Source organism: Garra rufa, chromosome 5 (assembly GCF_049309525.1).
Source record: "Garra rufa chromosome 5, GarRuf1.0, whole genome shotgun sequence".
NCBI classification, from domain to species: Eukaryota; Metazoa; Chordata; class Actinopteri; order Cypriniformes; family Cyprinidae; genus Garra; species Garra rufa.
Window position 1 is genome coordinate 27,183,654 of NC_133365.1, and position 21,943 is coordinate 27,205,596.

General features: G+C 34.7%; 1 protein-coding gene across 1 annotated transcript; it reads left to right on the plus strand.

The window, feature by feature from the left end:
- Positions 1-1,372: 1,372 nt before the first annotated feature.
- pld2 (phospholipase D2) lies at positions 1,373-20,352 on the plus strand. The gene is made up of 18 exons (XM_073840515.1): positions 1,373-2,129; positions 3,675-3,785; positions 3,901-4,044; positions 4,153-4,236; positions 6,610-6,688; positions 6,877-6,987; positions 7,117-7,311; positions 7,422-7,578; positions 8,429-8,547; positions 8,654-8,767; positions 10,072-10,176; positions 11,622-11,710; positions 11,788-11,901; positions 12,007-12,056; positions 12,305-12,439; positions 13,975-14,128; positions 17,868-17,985; positions 18,362-20,352. The coding sequence occupies exons 1-18, from the start codon at positions 1,963-1,965 to the stop codon at positions 18,584-18,586; spliced, it is 2,271 nt and encodes a 756-aa protein (XP_073696616.1). The 5' UTR covers positions 1,373-1,962; the 3' UTR covers positions 18,587-20,352.
- The last annotated feature ends 1,591 nt before the right edge of the window (positions 20,353-21,943 follow it).

Genomic DNA, 21,943 nt, shown 5'->3' on the forward strand with positions numbered 1-21,943 from the left:
ATATATATATATATATATATATATATATATATATATATATATATATTTTTTTTAGAAAAGGAAATTATAGAAATGTATACTTTTAATCAGCAAAGATGCTTTAAATTGAATTAAAGACATTTATAATGTTCATTTCTACTTCTTCAGATAAATGCTGTTCTTCTGAACTTTCTATTTATTTAAAGAAACCTGAATAAAATTCTACTGTCTAGCTGTTTTTAACATAATAACTGTTTTTGAGCAGCAAATCAGAATATTAGAATGATTTCTGAAGAATCGTGACTGGAGTAATGATGCTAAAAATGCAGCTTTGAAATCACACAGGGTTCGTACAATGTGCTTTTAAAGTACTTGAAGTACTTGAATTTGACTTATGGAAATTTTAAGGCCTGGAAAACCTTCGAAAATAGCTATTTTTTTGAAGAGGTACTTAAAAAGTGTATCTATAAAATAATTGTTTAATTTTTTAATAAGCACATATCATTTCATGCAAAATTCACGCAAATAAAAAAAAAACATCTTTTTATTTTTGCCTATTTCAGTTAATGTCAAAACTATCACACTAAGCCAGTAATAGTACTAAAAGTGTAGTGTAAACATGACTGAATCATTTGATTCAGATCGGGACTTTGCGTATCGTGAATAATTTTATTTAGATCAGGACTTCGGTGCGGGTTTACAAATCACTTGACTTAGATCGGAACCAACCAATCATTCTGCGAATTGAACGATTCATGATCCACAAATCTAAATCTAAAATTATGGTTCACAAATCATTATTCAGATTGGTGACTTCAGAATGTGGATCGTGGATCATTTGAGTTAGACTGGGACTTTGGAGCGGGTTCACGAATTATGTGACTTAGATTGGAACTTTGCATATCGCGAATCAACTGATTTAAATCAGAACTTCACAGTGAGTTCTTGAATAATTCCGCAAATTGAATGATTCACGGATCTAAAATGATGTTTTGCAAATTATTATTCAGATGGGGACTTCGGAGCATAGATCATGAAGCATTTGATTCAAATTGGGACTTTGAAACGGTTTCGCTAATCTTTTTAAGCACATATCATTTCATGCAAAATTCACGCAAATAAAAAAAAAAAATCTTTTTATTTTTGCCTATTTCAGTTAATGTCAAAACTATCACACTAAGCCAGTAATAGATCTAAAATGATGTTTTGCAAATTATTATTCAGATGGGGACTTCGGAGCATAGATCATGAAGCATTTGATTCAAATTGGGACTTTGAAACGGTTTCGCTAGTCTTTTTTTTTTTTAAAGTACAAAACTTAAACAGTAGAAAACATAAAACCATAAGTGAAATCTCTGATTGAAGTCCTTAAAAATCAAAAAAGTAGTGCTTGAGAAGTCCTTCAAAGTCCTAGAATTTTATTTTACAGTATCTGTATGATCCTTGATCACAGGAATGAATAAAATTTTTAAATATATTCAAACAGAAAACGGTTACATCTGAAATATTAAAAATATTTCAGAATTTGACTGTTTTTGTTGTACTTTGGATCAAATACATGCATGCTTGGTGAGCAGAAGAGACTTCTTTAAAAAAAAACATTAAAATCTTACTGTTCAAAAACTTTTGATTGGTAGTGTACAGTAGCAGGCAGATCAAGCTCACTGTTAGCGATGCACAGAATATTGGAAGAATATAATGCATAATGTAGTATTTAAAAGTGCTAAGCTGCTTTGTTTACAGCAGTAACCAAGAAAATGCTGTATTGCTGCTGTTTCATAAGCGCCACCTGCTGTCAGAGAGTAAATTTGCATTTTCATTCAGCCGTCTGCTGTTTTTGTTTTGTGCAGTTGTTTCATGTATTATAATTTCACAAAGCTAAGGTCAGAGCAGTCTGTTTTTGCTTTAAAATTATACTATCTAATTTACATCAAAAACTGCTCATCCTACATGTAACATGTTTGTAAATGTATTCTGCAACTTATGCAACTAGACATTGTTTGGTTTTTTCACAGTGAAGGTTATATTCTAAAGCGGTCCGGGGGTCACCGCATCCAGGGGCTCAACTGCATCGGACACCACCAGTTCTGCTTCCGCTGGTCTCGCCGTTGGCTCGTGGTGAAGGATTCGTTCCTCCTGTACATGTCCAGGTGAGTTTCACCACAATACAAACACACCCACATGTGTACTGTTATCTGTTGCTTCACAGTGCTTTCTGTTCTTTTCTGTTGTTTCATGTTACAACATGCCTTTCAGAGCTGTGAATGGATGAGAACACACATCAGCCACTTGCTTTTGCTATTTCTTATTTATTTATTTTTTTTTACCAGCTATTTTTAATTCATTGTCCATCAGCATGAGTCATATAATTCGGAACCATCTATTGCCATGCTGTAAACCACTAATTTTACCATTAGAAAATATAAATGTTTGTTGATTGCTAAATCCAGCAGAGAAAAGATACATCTAGCATCCCTCTTTTATGCAGGATTGTGTAAAATTGTACAATGTAGGGTGTACAGGATTGTCACTCAAACCAAATATTGATCCCTCTTAGCCTGCAGTTTACTTCCAGCATCAAAATCACAGAATGTCATTAAAAGGTTGAAGATAATGCAAGAGTTAGTGTTTAGACTATAGGTGTGTCAAACAAGTTCCTCTCTACTATATGGGTATAGAGGTCATCTGTATTGTGTCATCAATCAGAACAGACTCTAGGTGTTTAGAGGACTATCACTAAGTGCAGATGGAATTGTTTATCTAATTCAATTTAAAATAAATTTGCACAGGTCAGGAGTGTCACATTCAACTACTCAGCTGCACACAGCTAAATGCCTATGTCATTGTTTTAACAGGATTTACAAATATTTCAGGAAATGACATGAGTCACCGTTTTCCTTCTTCCTTTTTAAGCTTAAGCCAGTTTTACATTAGTTGCAGTAACCATGTATTATGCATGTAAGCCAAACAGGCTAACCAGTTCTAGAAAACAGAATTGTTTCCTAGAAAACACTGGTGAAACTTTGCCCAGCCCTTCATTCTGCACTATTAAAAAGCCCTGAGGGTAAATACGTAAGTGAGTTATTGGCATATATTTGACAAAAAAACAAAGGCAGCAGATTATAAATTATACAACAATTGGCCTGAGACTGACAACCCGAGAGGCTTCCCAATGTTTAGTGATGGACATTTGAGTCCTGCTTGTTTACATATTAAAGTTTCTTCATAAAGAACAATCAGAGGTGTTGTCTCAGTGGTTGACCAGCCTTATCTGGGTGTGGACCTCGTCATTATATGTTGTTTATCTACATATTCGACATAGATACTGTAACTTTCATATGTAACCTTCCTTTTATAACCTTCTCTTAACCATATATAACCTTATTTATTTTCCTTTAATTCTTTACCACTAATTTACACCAAAACTAATGTTTTTTTTTTTTTTTTTAATTCATTGGTAGTGGTAGAAGTGGTTGTGTATTATCAATGTGAACCTGACTAAATCATTTGTTTGTTTTTAATTTGATGCATAAAATGTTGCTGGATTCTGTTCTGAATAGCCTCAAGCTTTTATGGTTTATTACCATGCTCATATTTAATGGGGATTAATATTTAATGTTACATTCTGGTGACTCATTTTTCTAATCGATTTTCTGTTGTTGTTGTTGTTTTCTATAATTGCTGTGTATGAGCAGAGATCCTGGCATTGTGTCATTTGTTCTGCTGTTTGACCCTGAGCTGAAGGTGTTGGTTGGACGTGTTTACACTGATACCAAGCATGGCGTCTGCATCGAGAACTTCAGCAGGTAAAAAGTGGAGTCTGAGGACCAGTATAAGAAGTCTTTCTACTGCTTACACCAATCTGACAGACAGTTTTACAGACACATGTGCAGCAACATCTGTTATGTGTGCGTTTTGTAGGAAGCTGGTGATTAAATGCAGTAGCTACAGGCAGGCCCAGTGGTGGAGTCATGAGATTCGGAGTCTCGCTGAGCACAGTCATTTCCTTCAGATGCATCGCTTTGAAGGCTTCACCCCACCCAGACCGGATACCCTTACAAAGTGGTTCGTGCATTTAGCTCAGATGAACTTTTGATCAAGGAAAATTGATTGATTGACTAGTTTGTGTAATGAAATGGGTGTTGAGTAAATGGCTCACTGGTTGATTGACAGGTATGTTAACGGGAATGGCTATTTCTCAGACCTGGCTGATGCACTGGAACAGGCCAAGGAGGAGATCTTCATCACTGATTGGTGGTCAGTATACTACCACACACACACATGTGCAGTACATGGCCTGAATGGGTCATCAGCTCCATTTGTGATCACATACTGTATACAGTCCAGACTTACTGCTTCCACCATGTTGGCATTGACACACAATGTTATCTGCATCTCTGTTCCCCTTGTGGTCTCATGAGAGTAGTAACATATCCTTCGAAACACAAGTCATCTGGGTATTTTTGCCTACTTCCTTATTATACACTCTTGAAATACTGCTCACTACTGTGACATACTGCTTTTCGGATGCTATATACAGTACTGTACACTTCCATTCAAAAGTTTGGGGTCACAAAATTTTTATTCAGCAAGGACAGTAAATTGATCAAAGTGACACTAAAGATTTTTTTTAATGTTACTGAAGATTTCCATTTTAAATAAGTGCTGTTCTTTTGAACTTTGAAGAGTTTTGATCTGTTTTATTTTTTCCCGAATTCAGTTACATTTTTTTTTTGCAAATTCCGTTTTTTTCCATTTTAATTTTCCTGGATTACGTTTTTTTTTTATATAATATATTTATTAAAACTTCATTTAACATTTAACAAAAAGTACATTTTAAGGCCCTATGAAATACTTTTTTCCCCTTCCTCAAATTCAGTTTTATTTTTACCAAATTCTGTGTTTTCCATTAATTTCTGGATTCCATTTTAATGGGTTCATTACATTTAATAATCAAAATCATCTTTACTTCACATCTTATAAAAAAAAATAATTTATTGTTATTTATTTTATTTTTCGGAAATATTGTGTTTTTACATTTTTCTGGTAAATAAATTCAAGTAAATATTTTCCTCTGGTAAACATTCCTTTAAAAATAATCTTTTAAAGGGTTACTCCACCCCAAAATGAAAATTTTGTCATTAATTACTTACCCCCATGTCGTCCCAAACCTGTAAAAGCTTTGTTCATCTTCGGAACACAAATTAAGATATTTTTGATGCATTCTGATAGCTCTCTGACCCTCCCATAGATAGCAATGTAATTGACAAGATCAGTGTCCAGAAACATAGCAAGGAGATCGGTAAAATAATCCATGTGACATAAGGGGTTCAACCGTAATTTTACAAAGCTATGAGAATACTTATTATATGCAAAGAAAACCAAAATAATGACTTTATTCAACAATTTGTCTCCTCCGCATCACCCTTGTGCCATTTTGGAGAGTATCCACTCAACGCAAACCACTGAAATTGTATGCTGTTTTGTGTCAGCTGTGCCACATAGTTACATTTTCTTGTATGTTTATTTACACTTTGTATGTTTATTTAGACTTTGATGTAAATGGAAAACAACATATCTGTGTGGCGCGTCTGACACAGAACACCATTTGCTGTCTGTGTTCAGTGGATACTCTACAAAATAGTGCTAGGGTGATGCGGAGAAGACGAATTGTTGAATAAATTATTTTATTTTATTATTTTATTTTGTTATTTTTGCATACAAAAAGGTATTCTCGTAGAATGCATCAAAAATATCCTAATTTGTGTTTTGAAGATGAATGGAGCTTTTACAGGTTTGGAATGACATGGTGGTAAGTGATTAATCACAAAATGTTCATTTTGGGGTAGAGTAACCCTTTTAATAAAATGTTTATTATTAGTAGTACTATCATTACATTAAGTAATTTTTTTCTGTCAAACTTTCTTCAAGTTAAACCAAAATGTTATTTTGACAAGTTACTGTGAAGACCTTTAATTTTCTTTTAAATTTCTGTTTGTATATGAAATTTCTTTTTCTCAAAAGAAGTGGTAAAATGGTAATGAAGTCATTCTCAGAGCAGTTCTAGAGACAGCCAGCGTCACACACATTTCAGTATGTGTGTGTAGTGAACGAAACTGTGCATCTGTGCCATACATTCACAAAGAGACATTCACAATGTACAGGATTCATATTTAAATAGTATTTTTGTTGCTTAATATTTACAGTCACTAGTGACCTATTTTTGATTTATTTGTCCAAAATGTGGCAAATTCCGTGACGTTATACAGTAAATTTCATTTTTATGACTGGATTCCACAAATCCGTCCACGGTTTCTGCATCACAGAAATCATAGGGCCCTATGCATGTGACATGAGTAGTTCAGCCTTAATTTTATGAAGCTATGAGAATACTTTTTGTGTGCAAAGAAAATATAAATAATGACTTTATTCAACAATTTCTTTGATTCAGTGTCAGTTTTCTTGCGTTCACAACAGTACCACGACGCATACCTGTGCGCAATATCTGAGATTGTTTAGTTGTACAATACTTTGTTGCCATTGTTCTATATGGTGTTATATATTTAATGTGTTGAGAATATATGTGTGAGTGAAAATGTTGCAAAGATTTTTGGGTTTCTTTTTCTGCAGGCTCAGTCCAGAGGTTTTCCTCAAACGTCCAGCTACAGGAACATACTGGCGCTTGGACAAGATTCTCAAACGCAAAGCAGTATGGGGAAAACCCTTACATTACATTAATCTTTTATTCATTAATTAATTTTTCCCACTCTTCTCTGTCTTAAAAAAAGCACTCCATCTATCAGACAAGTTATTGTTATAGACAATTATTTATAGTTATAGTTATATTGATGGCCATGAACTTTAACATAACCCAGTGTGTATGTGTGTGGTTTTTAGGAACAGGGTGTGAAGGTGTGTGTATTGTTGTATAAGGAGGTGGAACTGGCTCTGGGTATTAGCAGTGGCTACAGCAAGAGAACACTGATGAACCTGCACCCCAATATTAAGGTTTGATGTACTGCTGTTTGTCATCTCATCCCTCCCACTTTTGTCATTCATCAACATCATAAAAGCAGTCTTACTGCTTTTTTCCAGGCCATGTTATGAATGACTCAATCTGTGTTTCTTTTGCCCTAGGTGATGCGTCACCCTGATCATGTGGCCTCAGTTGTGTTCCTCTGGGCCCATCATGAGAAAATGGTGGCCATCGACCAATCAGTGGCCTTTGTGGGTGGGTTGGATCTTGCATTTGGGAGGTGGGATGACAGCGAATATAGGCTGAGTGATATGGAACCCCCCAAAACAGCTGATAATGGAGAGGCAGCCCAAGAGGTGCAGTTGTAACCAGTAGATATGATGGCATACTTAAACAATCGCTTACTCTTCATCTTTCAGTGTTTCATTTCCCTTTTAAACCTTTTCTCTCTCTTTTCCTGTCTCAGTCTAATACTGTGGATGGCTCTGCAGTTCCTCTGACAGAACCTGTGTCAGAGTGTGAGGATGAAGTGGATTTGAGCTGTAATGCCCTCTTGTGGCTTGGAAAAGATTACAGCAACTTTATCAAGAGAGACTGGACACAGCTGGATCAGCCCTTTCAAGGTACACACAGCCAAATGCAGATTTACATAATTACTTAAATTTTTTATAAATTCATGATTTCAGTGCTGAATTTCAAGCATAATTACTCCAGTCACATGATCCTTCAGAAATCATTTTAATATTCTGATTTGCTGCTCAAAAAACATTTATTAATAATATTATGTTGAAAACAGCTGAGTAGATTCTTTTCAGGTTTATTTGATGAATAGAAAGTTCAGAAGAACAGATAATCTTACTGTTAAAAAACTTTTGAGTGTATTTAAATGTGGGAAATGTTCCCTAAACGTTCATAAAGGTACATAAAGAAACTGTGTTTAATCTGTGTTAAAATATATATTATTATTAATTGCATTGTACTTTAATCATCACAGATGTTTCATTGTTTACACTACTGTTCAAAGGTTTTTTTATTTTTATTTTGCTGCATTAATTGGATCAAACATACAGTAAAACAGCAATATTGTGAATATTGTAACAATTTAAAATACTCGTTTTCTATTTTATTAAAAATTTAATTTATTCCTGTAATACTGTAATAATCATTACTTCAGTCCTCAGTGTTACATGATTCTTCAGAAATAAATAATTATTATCAATGTTAAAAATATTTGTGCTGCATGATATTTTTTGTGTAAACTGATTTTTTTTAGGATTCTTTGATGAATAAAAAGTTCAAAAGAACAGATTCTTATTTGAATTACAAATTAATATTATTATTATCATCAATATATTTGATATCTCAGCTTAGGGCCTGCTCAACAGAATGCGTTTTGCTAAAAAAGAACAAAGATGAGGGAATATTGAATATGAGTTTAGCTAGTAGTGTAGCTTCTGTTTTTTTTCTTCTTAGACAATGTTGATAGAACTCAGGTGCCGCGCATCCCCTGGCGAGACCTGGGTTCAGTGCATCATGGGAAGGCAGCCAGAGATCTTGCACGACACTTCATCCAGCGCTGGAACTTCACTAAGGTCAGAAATCAAATGGCTAATTATAATGTTTGTTTTTGTTCTCAGAATCAAACCCTTCAGAATCTTCAGTTGTTACCTTATATTGTATTCTTATTTGTCTTTTAAGATCTTTAAGAACAAGTACAAGGATGAATTTTACCCGTACCTACTGCCGAAATCCTACTACACTGCAGATAAGCTGCCATTCACCATCCCTGGTGCCACAAAGGCCTCTGTACAGGTACATGTGTTAATGCAATTTAATTTTCTTTTACTAGGTGACCTATTTTGCCCCTTTTTACAAGATATAAAATAAGGATCTGATGTCCCCTGAGTGTGTATGTAAAGTTGTAGCTCAAAATACCCAACAGATCATTTTTATAGCTTGTTAAAATTGCCACTTTTAGGGTACAAGCCAAAACGCGTTGTTTTTGTGTTTGTCCCTTTAAATGCAAATGAGCTGGTGCTCTCGGCCGCTTTTCAGAAGAGGGCGGAGCTTCAAGAGTCAGCAAAAACAAAACAGGACAATCTCGCGCACTGAAAATGTCAGAACTCTCAGTAGCGGTTTTCAGCCTTATATGTTTTCGAACCAGAATCAGTTTAAAACTCAGTCATCTGATTGTACTGTGCATAATAAATGAGCGTTTATGAATTACTCAGACAGGGAGCTTGGTGTGATAAAATAACAACATAGGAGTCTCATGGTGCTTTCGCAAAACTGTATATTTAAGTGCCACTTGTGATTATGAGCTCAACAAATCCAAGCGGTCTACTTCACATTGCTTTCACATGCAATTTTTAACTACTGTATTCCTATTTACAATCATTTTGGTAGCATGTGAAGGCAGCATCATTGAAAACAGACAGAGACAATGGTAGCTTTAGCAAAATTAGCATTACAGAGTGCCAAGGAGTGGCAATTTGGAATACAAACGCCTGGTACTTACCTTGTCTGGAGCCTCTGTTTGCGCACAAAGCGTTGATATTAATTCCTAAACATATTGGGGAATATTATGTCCAATTTTTTCAGGACATATCCTTCGAAAATTCAATTTAACCACAGTGTCCTCAGCAGCTCAGATGGAGGGAGTCTATGAAGACTCCTATGTTCGTTGGTACATTCCAAAACACAACACATTTAATGCCTCGTTGGCTCTGATATTGAGTATCTCCAGCAGCTACAGCAAGAAAACTGTAATGGCAGACTTCTGCTTTTCACTCAGGGCTAAGTCTATGCTAAAAGGGCAGAGATCGTAACAAGTAGGCAAGACTTTTTTCCTACGAAGACATGTACGTAGGGAGAAATCTGGAATTGTGTGTTAAGAAAGACTGTTTATGATTTATTGGGATTATAAAAAATGAGTGGGTAGATTTGTACCATTATAGACTGGTTATTTTCACACACTGCGGCCACACAAATGTAACAAAGGCCTTATAAAAGTGATTTTTGCATAAAAGGTCCCCTTTAAATGATTTTCTTCTCTCACATTATTTATTTATTTACATATTGTTTTCTTTCATTCTTCCCTCCTTTTTTTCTGTCAGGTTCTTCGTTCTGTGGATCGCTGGTCTGCTGGCACATGTGAACAGTCTATTCTCAATGCCTATATACATGTTATTGAGAACAGCCAGCATTACATTTATCTAGAGGTAACACTCACTCTGTGACCTTACCAAAAGCATTTGCTTCTGACTCATAAGACTTCACGCATACACACACACACACACACACACACACACACATACAGCTGAACAGACACTGTGCTCTGTTCACACACAAAGTCTCAGTGTTGTGGAGTTGTTTGCAGTGTTCTCTCCCACTAGGATCATGTGATTCTACTGCATTCAGCTGGCAACACACAATAGCCTCTGCTCTTGCCTCACGCTCAGAAACAGGGTCCTAATGCGAGTCAGCTAAACTAAGAAGAATGCAACACAGATATGCTTATACTACATCCAGAGGACATGTTTGTCCCTACAGAAACTATAATAAAAATGATAACACTGAATGCTGAAACCTTTACGTTTAAGAATTTAACTACTTTACATTCGGCAACAAACACTGATATTGTCCAGATGAAATTTAAGGATAATAAAATACTTTAAACAGGGTTAACAGTACTGCAGTGTTATTGGTAACTACAAATATCTAGACAGATATCTATTTATATTTTTTTATAACAATGTTCTAAGTGCAGTTATTTGTAAATTTTCTACCGTAAACGTATTAAAACTTATTAGACTTTTTGATTAGTAATATGCATTGCTAAGAACTTAATTTGGATAACTTTAAATACGATTTTTGTTGCACCCTCAGATTCCTGATTTTCAAGTAGTTGCAAATATTGTCCTATCCCAACAAAGCATACATCAATCAAATGTGATGTATGGAATTCATTTGATGTATAAATCTCAATTTCAAAAAATGTAACCTTATAACCCTTGTTATATGTATATAAGTCTACAAATATGTTAAATTATGGAAGTAATTTATTGAGGTTATTCTAAATTTAAGAGGTTATATACAGTATAATATATTTTGGTAACACTTTACAATAAAGTTCATTATTTAACATTAGTTAACTACATTAGTTAACATTAACTATGAACAATACTACAGCATTTATTAATATTAATGTTAATTACAGCATTTACTAATGCATTATTAAAATCAGAAGTTATGTTTGTTAACATTAGTTAATGCACTGTGAACTAACATGAACAAACAATTAGATTAATAAATAGTGTAATAAATATTGTTTATTGTTCGCTCATGTTAATACATTAAGTAATGTTAATAAATGACACCTTATTGTAAAGCGATTGTTTACTAAAAAATGAAAAGTCTTTTCATTTGTTTTCATAGGAAATAAAATATAAATTTTATAGGATGAATAATCAAAACAATATGAATTTTATTCATATAAAATACTGCTCTTGGTCTTTGGCTACAAAGAAATTAAATTAAGTAAATCTACTGGAAATAGTGTGAATAATGGACAAAATCAAACTAGATCTTGCAGCAGTCTGTTTTATAGTTCACAAATAAGTGAGACAAATCAAACAAACCTTTCTGTGTTCCTTCTCTTTTTCAGAATCAGTTCTTCATCAGTTGCTCAGATCAGAAATATGTTCTCAACACCATTGGAGATGCAATTGTCAAACGGATCCTACGGGCTCACAGGTGCGTTACCTCTTTGAAAATAATAAGTAAAAAGTGTTTCCCAGCATTAAATGTAAGCTTTATTTGAATTGTTGTAGTGAGGGGAAGAAGTACAGAGTGTTTGTCGTGATTCCCCTACTGCCCGGCTTTGAGGGTGACATCAGTCAGGGAGGAGGAAATGCCATTCAGGCAATACTGCACTTTACCTACAGGTACACACACACCAGCGCAGCTAAACATCTAAAGCATTAATACACACACTGTCACAACCCAAAATACTTGTTTATGTTTTGGTAACAGAACTTTTCTGTGTGTAGGACGATTAATCGAGGAGAACACTCCATTCTCTCAAGATTAAAGGAGCAAAGTAAGTATCTGACAGAAACATATTTAGCTGTCTGTAGTGCACTCTAGTGCATTTTTTTATTTTTTTTTTTGGATCCTGCCTCATTCTCCATCAGTCATTTTCACTTCTGTCTTATAACTGGCTGTAAATGATTTAGTTTAGCTGTTGTTAGTTTTTTCAGCCATGCATTATAACATTCTACCCATTAACCAATCACACAGATGGGTGTGCCATTTATTGTTTTAATGACCGTCTTATCTCCCCATCAGTGCAGGACGAATGGACACAGTATATTTCTCTGTGCGGTCTGCGCACACACTCTGAGCTTGGCCAGTGTCCTGTTACAGAGCTCATCTACGTCCATAGCAAAGCCCTCATCGCTGACGACCGTTGCTACATCATAGGTGAGACGTTTGCCTTTAGATTAACACAGCTAGACCCAGTTTACAACCTTTTTTGGACATTTTTATGTACATTATCAATCGATAGTTATCAGTAAGATTTTTTTAAAATACACTGTCGTTTAAAAGTTTGGGATCAGTAAGATTTTAAATGTTTTTTTTTTTTTTAAACATTAAAGATTCTTACGCTCATCAAGGCTGCATTTATTTGATCAAAAATCCAGAAAAAATACTAATATTGAGTATTATTATTTCAATGTGAATATATTTTAAAATGTAATTTATTCCTGTGATGCAAAGCTGAAGTCTTTAGCATCATTACTTCAGTCTTCAGTGTCACATGATCCTTCAGAAATCATTCTAATATGCTGATTTATCATTAATGTTGAAAAAAAGTTTTGCTTCTTAGTATTATTTTGGAACCTGTGAATTTTTTTTTCAGTATTCTTTAGTAAATATAAAGTTAAAAAGAAATATTTTGTTACAATATTAACTACCATTTAAAAGTTTGTGGTCAGTATTTGTATTCTTTATTTTTAGAAAGAAATTAATACTTTTATTTACCAAGGATGTGTTAAATTGCTAAAAAGTGATAGCAAAAACTATTGTTAAAAAGATTTCTATTTTGAATAAATGCTGTTTTTTGTTTTTTACTTTTATTAATACAAGAATCCTGAAAAAATAAATAACAGGTTCCAAAAAAATATTAAGCAGCACAAGTGTGTCCAACATTGATAATAAAAGTAATAAATCTGCATATTAGAATGATGACACTGAAGACTGGAGTAATGGCTGATGAAAATTCAGCTTTGCATCACAGAAATAAATCATATTTTAAATATATTCAAATAGAAAATCATTATTTTAAACTGTAATAATATTTTACAATATTAGTTTTTTCTGTATTTTTGATCAAGTAAATGCAGCCTTGATGAGCAAGAGACTTCATTAAAAAAACATGAAAAATCTTACTGATCCCAAACATTTCAACTGCAGTGTAAATTTATATTTTAGAAAGGATACATTAAATTGATCTGAAGTGACAGTAAAGACATTAATAATGTTACAAAAGATTTCTATTTCAAATAAATGCTCTTTTTTTTTATTTCTACTCATCACTGAATAGTATTAAGCAGCACAACTGTTTTCAACATTTATAATAATAATAATAATAAGTGTTTCTTCACCATCTTCTAAAGGATCATGTGACTCTGAAGACTGGCGTAATGGCTGCTCAAAATTCAGCTTTCCAATCACAGGAATAAATCGCATTCTAAAACGCATTCTAAATACAAAACTTAAAATTAAATCATGATAATATTTCATATATTGTTGTTTTACTGTATATATGATCAAATAGAAATACTGTACCCAAAGTGGGTATTGTTACCCTGGATTAAAATTTGGCAATCACTTACCCAAGATACTTACTATTTGCATAATGAAGACAAACTGCAAAAGCCACCTGCCGGTGAATATTGGAATGTCCTTCAAATCAAAAAATCTTCATAATGTCCTTCCTCTCCTGTTGTTATCAGGGTCAGCCAACATCAATGACAGGAGCATGCTGGGCAGTCGAGACAGTGAGCTGGCAGTGCTGGTGGAGGATGAGGAAAGAGTTCCCTCAGTCATGAACGGAGAGGAGTACCAGGCTGGACCACTAGCACTCGCCCTACGAAAGGAGTGCTTCAGGTGTGTATAATTGTGTATAGCTTTTTGTGAAAAAGTCATTAGACTCATAACCACCACCTAAAACAAAGTGTTAATCACACACACTTAGAAAACTCAGATCAAACTTTCTATGATCATGGAAAACTTGGAAATATAAGGGGATTTTAAAATAAGCCTGGAAAAGTCATGGAAATTTTCACAGTGAATGAAAATTTCTTTGGACATGCTTTGGATGGAGGCTCAGAAAGCTGGATCGTCCAGCATTTCCAGCACTGACTCCACAGCGCCACGGCATGAGTTTTCAGTCTGAATCCAATGTGATGAGATAACAAGGCTGTGTACCAAAAATAATGGCAAGAAAACACATCATTCTATTGAGCATTATCAATATATTTTTTAATATGAATGGTAGTTTAGTTTAAATCACAACAAATGACTCTTATTAGCTAGTTCATTTAATAAATCGTTCAAGACAAATCACAAACTCAGAATTTACTTACAGTTAAACCCAAAATTCAGACACCCGATATAAATTTTTATGTTTTTTTAATAGTGGGTGCAGGACACTATAGTTAATTTATGTAAGTGAGTATAGCAAAATAAAGTAAACTGTGACATATTCTTTATACAGTGGACTACCAGTAAAATTTATACAAATTTTGGACCAAAAATTATTCAAATACTTTGACATGACCATGTTTTGCTTAAGTGTTTTTTCTTTAATTGCTAATGCGACCTTTTTACAAATTAATCATTGCTTGGTAATTGGTCAACAAAGTATTGATAGTTGTGTAAATATTGTCATACTAACAGTTGTCTGAATTGTTGGTTGATTGTAATCCATGACATACCTTTCTATCAAAGTTATCTGACATTATCAAGATGAATTTGTTCTGACACAGTTTAACTCTGATTTCTTATCATATTTCATTACCATTTTCTGAACTATAGTGAATAAACTGTGATAATGTGAGAAATGTTGAAGGTGTCTGAATAAATTTTGGTTTGACTGTATGTGAATCACAAATATCCAGAAGATGAATGCCTGTGACAACATAAAGCATTTAATTTGTTATGATATTCTATAAAGTGCAAGCACAGTTGATTGAACATGAATGCTATAAAGAAATATGTCTTTAATAGTCAGTAGCCAGTCACTTTGGCTCTTTTTGCATTTCTCTCCACAGAATGCCGTTAACATAGCTTTAATCTATCTGTATATCATGAGAATGGTTTTGTAGCTATGATAGATCTGTGTTTGTGCAGTGAAGCACCTGCACCTTCCCATTTTGTCCAACTTCTCCCCTGTCTGTGTAGGAGTGTGTGAGTGAAAGAGAGAGGTGTGCGCGTGTGTGTGAGCAAGGCAGTTTGTGTTGGCACGCTGCGTTCCATACTGCCAGCTACCAGAACATCTCTTGGTTGCCAAGGGAAACAGTGAGATGCTTCTAATGATGCGTGCGTCTGCAGCACCTTTCACTGCTGGCCTTGGGATGTGACCTCAAATGATCATGTTAATGTCCGGTTCTGGGTCCTGTGATTTGATTGAATTATTCTACTCTAATCTCTGCGTGTAATAGTTTTTTACAGCTCACATTTTTTTGGCTTTATGAGACTTTCTACCGAAAGTGCACCCCCTGAGGATGCATTGTATCAGTTTAAATAAGTTTAACACATTTTTGATACTTCTGTTTTTATGTTGTCTTGGTTCTGATGTATGAAGTAAAATATTATTAAATTAGATCTCGATATGATAAGATAATGGAGAAAGATTGTGCAACCTTTTGGTGAGAATGCTGTTTTGGATAGTGTTGGGGAAAGTTACTTTTAAAAGTAATGCATTACAATATTGCATTACCCCCTAAAGCTCTATTTTTGGCAAATGCAAAAGCCCTTTCACTCCAAAAGCCTCAGGCTGAAGGAAAAATAAATTCATGTCTATACAGTAGAATGCAGGAGAAGAAATTCTTTAATTTTAAGAAATTATTATCTGTGTGATATTTGTATTAACATATTTAATTATTGCAGATTTGCGTCATATTCTGAGTTGCATTTAACTGTTTTTATGAATTTTGAGGAAAAACTGATTTTTTTTGTGAGTGAGATGAGTTCGCATTTATTCTGGAACTAAAGTAACATAATGGGAAAATGGGATAATGGGGGAAAAAGTAACTGGCGTTACTTATTTGAAAAAGTAACTCATGTATTTTCTTGATTGAAAAGTAATGCATTACTTTACTAGTTACTTTAAAAGAAGTAATCTGATTACGTAACTCACGCTATTTTTGCAATGTTTTATAAACTGTTGCAAAATGACCCCGTTTCCATTAATTGATGTTATGCGACTAAAATGTAATGTTTGTCATGGCGATGAATGTTGGTAGGTTTACGTATGTCACAGCCACCGCACTAGCCAGTAATTTTAATTGTAGGAGACGTAGGCAACTATCTTTACAGAAGCAGCACAGAGAGCCACTTCTGAAACTAAAACGAGCTGCAGCGAGCCTGGAATAAGCTCAAGCATTGTGTACGGTAAATAAGAAGTTGTCCATTTAATTCCTTTAATGGCAAGGAAAGCCCCTTATTCAAGCATTGTGTAGTCAACGCTAGTGTAAGTGGCCACATATGAGGTGTTTTTTTTAGGTTATAGTACATTAAAGAATGATCATGTGAGTTATGTACGCAAGGTGACCTATAAATGCAAAAAAGCCATTTCCATTGCAGTTTTGCGAAATATTCCCTTTTCGGATTGCCTGAAAAACCACCTCAAGCAAGCATAAAAACTTTTTTTTGCGATATATGGGAGTTTTTGTAAAATTGATGTTTCCATTAGGTGTATTTTCAATTTTGCAATTTCAGTTTGCTCAATTTTAAGGGCAATGCAAATGCAAATACTATACGATGGGACTGAGTCTGTTGTCAACATTTTTTGTATAATTGCCTCCCAGAGCTGTTTTACATGAATGTGTTCCCAAACAGGTGGCATCTGCCTCCAAAAGCAGTGACCACGTTTCGTAATTTAGTATATGAAAGTTATTATATTCAGTGGCTTTTCCATTCTTAGTGATATTTAGTGCCAGTTTATCAGGAAGGGACGATTTAGTTCTCTGACTTATTTGCAAATGTTTTGTTAGAATATTCCAATTTTGCGCTGAAGTTAAATTCACAACTTTGGAAGGAAACCTGGCTTTTGACTCGTTAGATAGAAACATGTTTATTGACTTGTTAATTGGGAGCATGTTTATTCTCAAATGGTTTATGCAATTTTCCAGTTTTACGCGTAAGTTATATTCGCAACTTTGGATGGAAAACCCGGCTTTTGACGCATTAGATGGAAACCTGTTTATTCTAAAATGGTTTATACAATTTTCCAGTTTTGTGCATAAGTTAAAGTCTAAACTTTGGATGGAAACTCGGCTTTTGACTAATAGATGGAAACATGTTTATTTACAAATGTTTTAATGCAATATTCCAATTTTGCTCATAAGTTAAATTCTCAACTTTGGATGGAAACCCGGTTTTTGACTCGTGAGATGGATGTTTATTCTCAAATGTTTTATGGGATATTCCAATTTTGCGTATAAGTTAAATTCGCAACTTTGGATGGAAACCCCAGCTATAGTAACAGTTTAACCAAGCAAATGAACTGGTCTGAAAAAGCTTTAAATATTGTCTTGGACAATAAAGAGTCAGAAATGCTGAGAACCACTTCTCTAAATACTGTACCTGTCTAAATTTTCCTAATTATTCTTTTTTTCCTCAGCATACTTCTGGGAGCAAAATCTGACCCAAATCTGAACATTGATGATCCAATCAGTGATTATTTCTTCAACGATGTTTGGAACAAAAACGCCCAAACAAATGCCATCGTCTATGAGAAGGTGAGAGACGGAGCTTGTGTTCTAGATTTTCTTCACGCCCCCTTCATGCCATTTTCTGTACTTGATGTCTTTAACTAAAGGTTTTCATTTAAAATCACTGTACAGGATTTGAACTGATACAAATGCACTGAATGCAGGACTAAACTATGGCAAAACCTGCAATTACTGTAATTTGCAGGTTGTGCAGCAGTCCTGCAGTAAAGCCTTCAGACAATAGCACCACTCCCATACGCTTCTGTGCTATCATTACCCATATATTTACACTCGCAACTCTAATCCCACAGATCCCAATGTGTGCACGTACTGTTTTCGTTTTAAAATGTTTGATTGTAATATCAGGCTATTGTTTATACTGCATCTTTCCTGTACTGTGCAGGTTTTCCGATGTCTTCCACTGGACTCCATCCACAACTTGCGTGAGCTGCAGGAACACGTGAATGCTCAAAACCTCAGTCTTACTGACCCAGAGAAAGCCAAAGAAGAACTACAGGCCATCAAGGGCATCCTGGTTCACTTCCCACTGCACTTCCTGTGTGAGGAGTACCTTCTCCCGCCACTTAAAAGCAAAGAACGAATGGTTCCTATGGAGGTTTGGACGTAGCTGGAAGAGTATCAAATAGTTGGAAGTGTGCCAGTGAAACCGAAGACTTCAGAGTTGAAAATATCACACATCCGCTAACTAAGCTAGAAGCTGTGGTGGTTAACCACTACACATTTTGTCCATTTTGATTTGGACTAAAGTAGTAAATGGATGATTAGCTCTGAACACTAACCCAAATTAGTGTAGAAATACAAAATGATGTTGTATGAGAAGTTAAACACAATTATACCAGGAGAATCGCACAGTGTAGTTGCTAATTATATGAAGATACACTGACATGAAATCAATCTTCTCCCTAAATGCCCATTACGGCCACGAATGTCATGATCTGAGTATTTAAAATGGCCGAGGCTGTAAAGTGCTGCATATCGAACGAGGAAACGAGCGAATAAGGCGAAAGAGAGAGAGAGTATTTTTGATGACCGAGGAACAGAACGTACATTTATTGTTGTGAATGTGTGTGGGTGGATGGCGCTGCTTTACCTTCTTTTCCCTCTCTCTTTATTTCTTTCTTGTGTGCACTACACCTCTCAATGCAGTGGCAGCAAATCTGTCAGAACATTTGTGGTTGTTATGGTGACGGGTATAAAGAGCTGACTTGGTCTTGGCTGCTGAGAGAGAGCTAGAACGAAAGAAAGAGGAAGAGATCGAAAAGAAACAGGAAAAAATAGACAAACCGTAAAAAAAAGGGATAACTGTGGTGGGGGGGATATGTGCAGGCGTACTTGGTCAGAAAAATTATGTAATGTTTTTTTGAAACAGGTAGAGGGGGAGTGTTATGGAGCAGGGATCAGGTGGGGCTTCAAACATGGTGAGATATTCAAGGGGAGTCTCAGCTCAACATTTATCACCCCCCCAATCTCCATGACAACCAGGAGAAATTATTGTTATGTAATAATGTCAGCGGCCCAGAAGATTCCACTTTCGTTTTTTTGGAGGGGGTGTTGACACAAGCAGCGAGCACACTGGAGGCCAGATAAGCAATGCTAATTTTGTCAGTGTCCCACTTTGTAAACGATCACTAATCTGCCTGTGTTATAACGACGTAGAATGTTATAGGTGACTTCGCCTGCACTTGAAGAGATTGTTTGAGGGTTTGACCACTGGAGACACGATCGTTATTATACTGTAACATTCCAATCACGTCAAGCAATCACCTTTATGAACAGATAATTATGCTTTTTTTAATCTTTTTAAATCTCAAAACCTGTTCAGACATATTAACATATCTGCTTTTGCACATTTTTATACTTTTCATGGACATACGATTGCTTTTATTTAGAAAGCATACTGAAATGACTTACTAATACTTAAATAAATCTCGGTTAACACTATGTGTTTTCACAATGTACTTTTGGATGTCTAGTATAGATCTCATCTGGGGTAGATGCCAAATTGAATTTTCTTCAGATGAAAATGATGCTGTGAGTGTGAACGCTAAAACTAACTCACTTTTAAAACAGTTTTATGGAGTTTTTGTCTACACTTGTGGCTGTTTTGTCAGCTGAACAAATCACTTGTTAAACAACAGTACAATCAACACTGTACTTACATTCCTCACAGCTTCGTTTTTATTCCTCTCAAAAATTAAATATGGTGCTACCCTGGCTAAGGTTTATAAGCGACTTGTTTTTTCTAAATGTACAACATGTATTTTTGGATTAATGACTGTAGATGACATATCACAGTTGTTTGTAACTATTGAGCAGTCAATTATTTTTTCCTCCATCTGTTCTCCATTTTAATAAATGTATTCATTCACTTCAGATGCTTTTTCTTTGTGCGTGTGTGTGTGTGTGTGTGTGTGTGTACAGATTTATCCTCCACTGTGGGCACCAAATGTCTATAAGGATAATAAAACTTTACATTTATGACGGAAAAACATTAAAATACTAAATGATGTTTATCTACAAATGTAAAAGTACAAAAACATTTTCTATGAGGGGTAGGTTTGGGTTAGTAGATAAAAAATATACAATCAAACCAAAAATTATTCAGACACCAGATGTAATTTTTGATATTTCTTACTAGTGGGTGCAGGGCACTATAGGTCATGTAAGTGAGGATAGCAAAATAAAGTAAACTGTAACATATTATACTCAAACATTCTTCATACATGGGACCAAAAATGATTCAGACACTTTGACCTGACCATGTTTTGCTTGTTTTTTCTTTAATTGCTAATGTGACCTTTTTACACCACAGACTGAACAAAATTAAGCATTGCTTGGTAACTGGTCAACAAAGTATTGATAGTTGTGTACATATTGTCATACTAACGGTCTAAATTTTTGGTTGATTGTAATCCATTACATACCTTTCTTTCAAAGTTATCTGACATTATCAAGATGAATTTGTTCTGACACAGTTTAACCCTGGGTTCTTATATTTTATTACCATTTTCTAAACTATAGCGAATAAACTGTGAGAGTACTGTATAACAACATTAGAAGTCCCTACAAAGATAGATAACGTGTGTTAAGTTTTGCTTCAGTACATTGTGAGGACTAGCCAACAATTTTAAATTATTTATACAGCTCTTTCTTAAACTCAAGGTCACTTTACAGAGCAAACAACACAAATATGTGAACAAGAGAAATCAGAAACAGAAAATTCAGCCAGGCTACTCACCCTCATGTAAACCTGACCTGTTCCACAGAACACAAAACAAGATATTTGAGGAATGCTGGTAGCCAAACAGTTTGGCTGACCACTGACTTCCATTATATGAAGAGAAAACACACACACACACACACACACACACACACACACACACACACACACACACACACACACACAAAACCATGTCTTAAAATATGCGACCCTGGACCACAAAACCAGTCATAAGGGTCAATTTTTTTGAAATTGAGATTTATACATCATCTGAAAGCTGAATAAAATTGTTAGGATAGGACAACAATTGGCCAAGATACAACTATTTGAGAATCTGAGGGTGCAAAAAAAAAAAAAAAAAAAAAAAAAAAATCGCCTTTAAAGTTGTCCAAATGAAGTTCTTAGCAATGCATATTACTAATCAAAAATTCAGTTTTGATATATTACAGTAGGAAATTTATAAAATAACTTAATGAAACATATATCTTTAATATCTAATATCATAATGATTTTTAAGGTAAACGGTAAGGACTTACTATAAAATGTCAACTTACTATAAAAACAATAGAAGTTAACTGAAAGTCTCCAAAATGATAAAAAACAACATATGTGATTGTATGCTGCAATAGTTAGGGAGGTTTTACCCCGGTACCACCTGTCTTCATTGTAACTAGCTTATTCAGGTAGTTTGTCCCTGTTGTAGCACCGTAGCACTTCAACACTCCAGGAAGACGGGAGTGAGAA

Coding starts and splice junctions, on each gene's coding strand:
- pld2 (XM_073840515.1), top strand. CDS start 1,963: ATGCAACTAGACATTGTTTGGTTTTTTCACAGTGAAGGTTATATTCTA. Junction 7,579..8,428: donor GCTGGATCAGCCCTTTCAAG/GTACACACAGCC, acceptor TTTTCTTCTTAG/ACAATGTTGATAGAACTCAG. Junction 12,057..12,304: donor CTCAAGATTAAAGGAGCAAA/GTAAGTATCTGA, acceptor TCTCCCCATCAG/TGCAGGACGAATGGACACAG.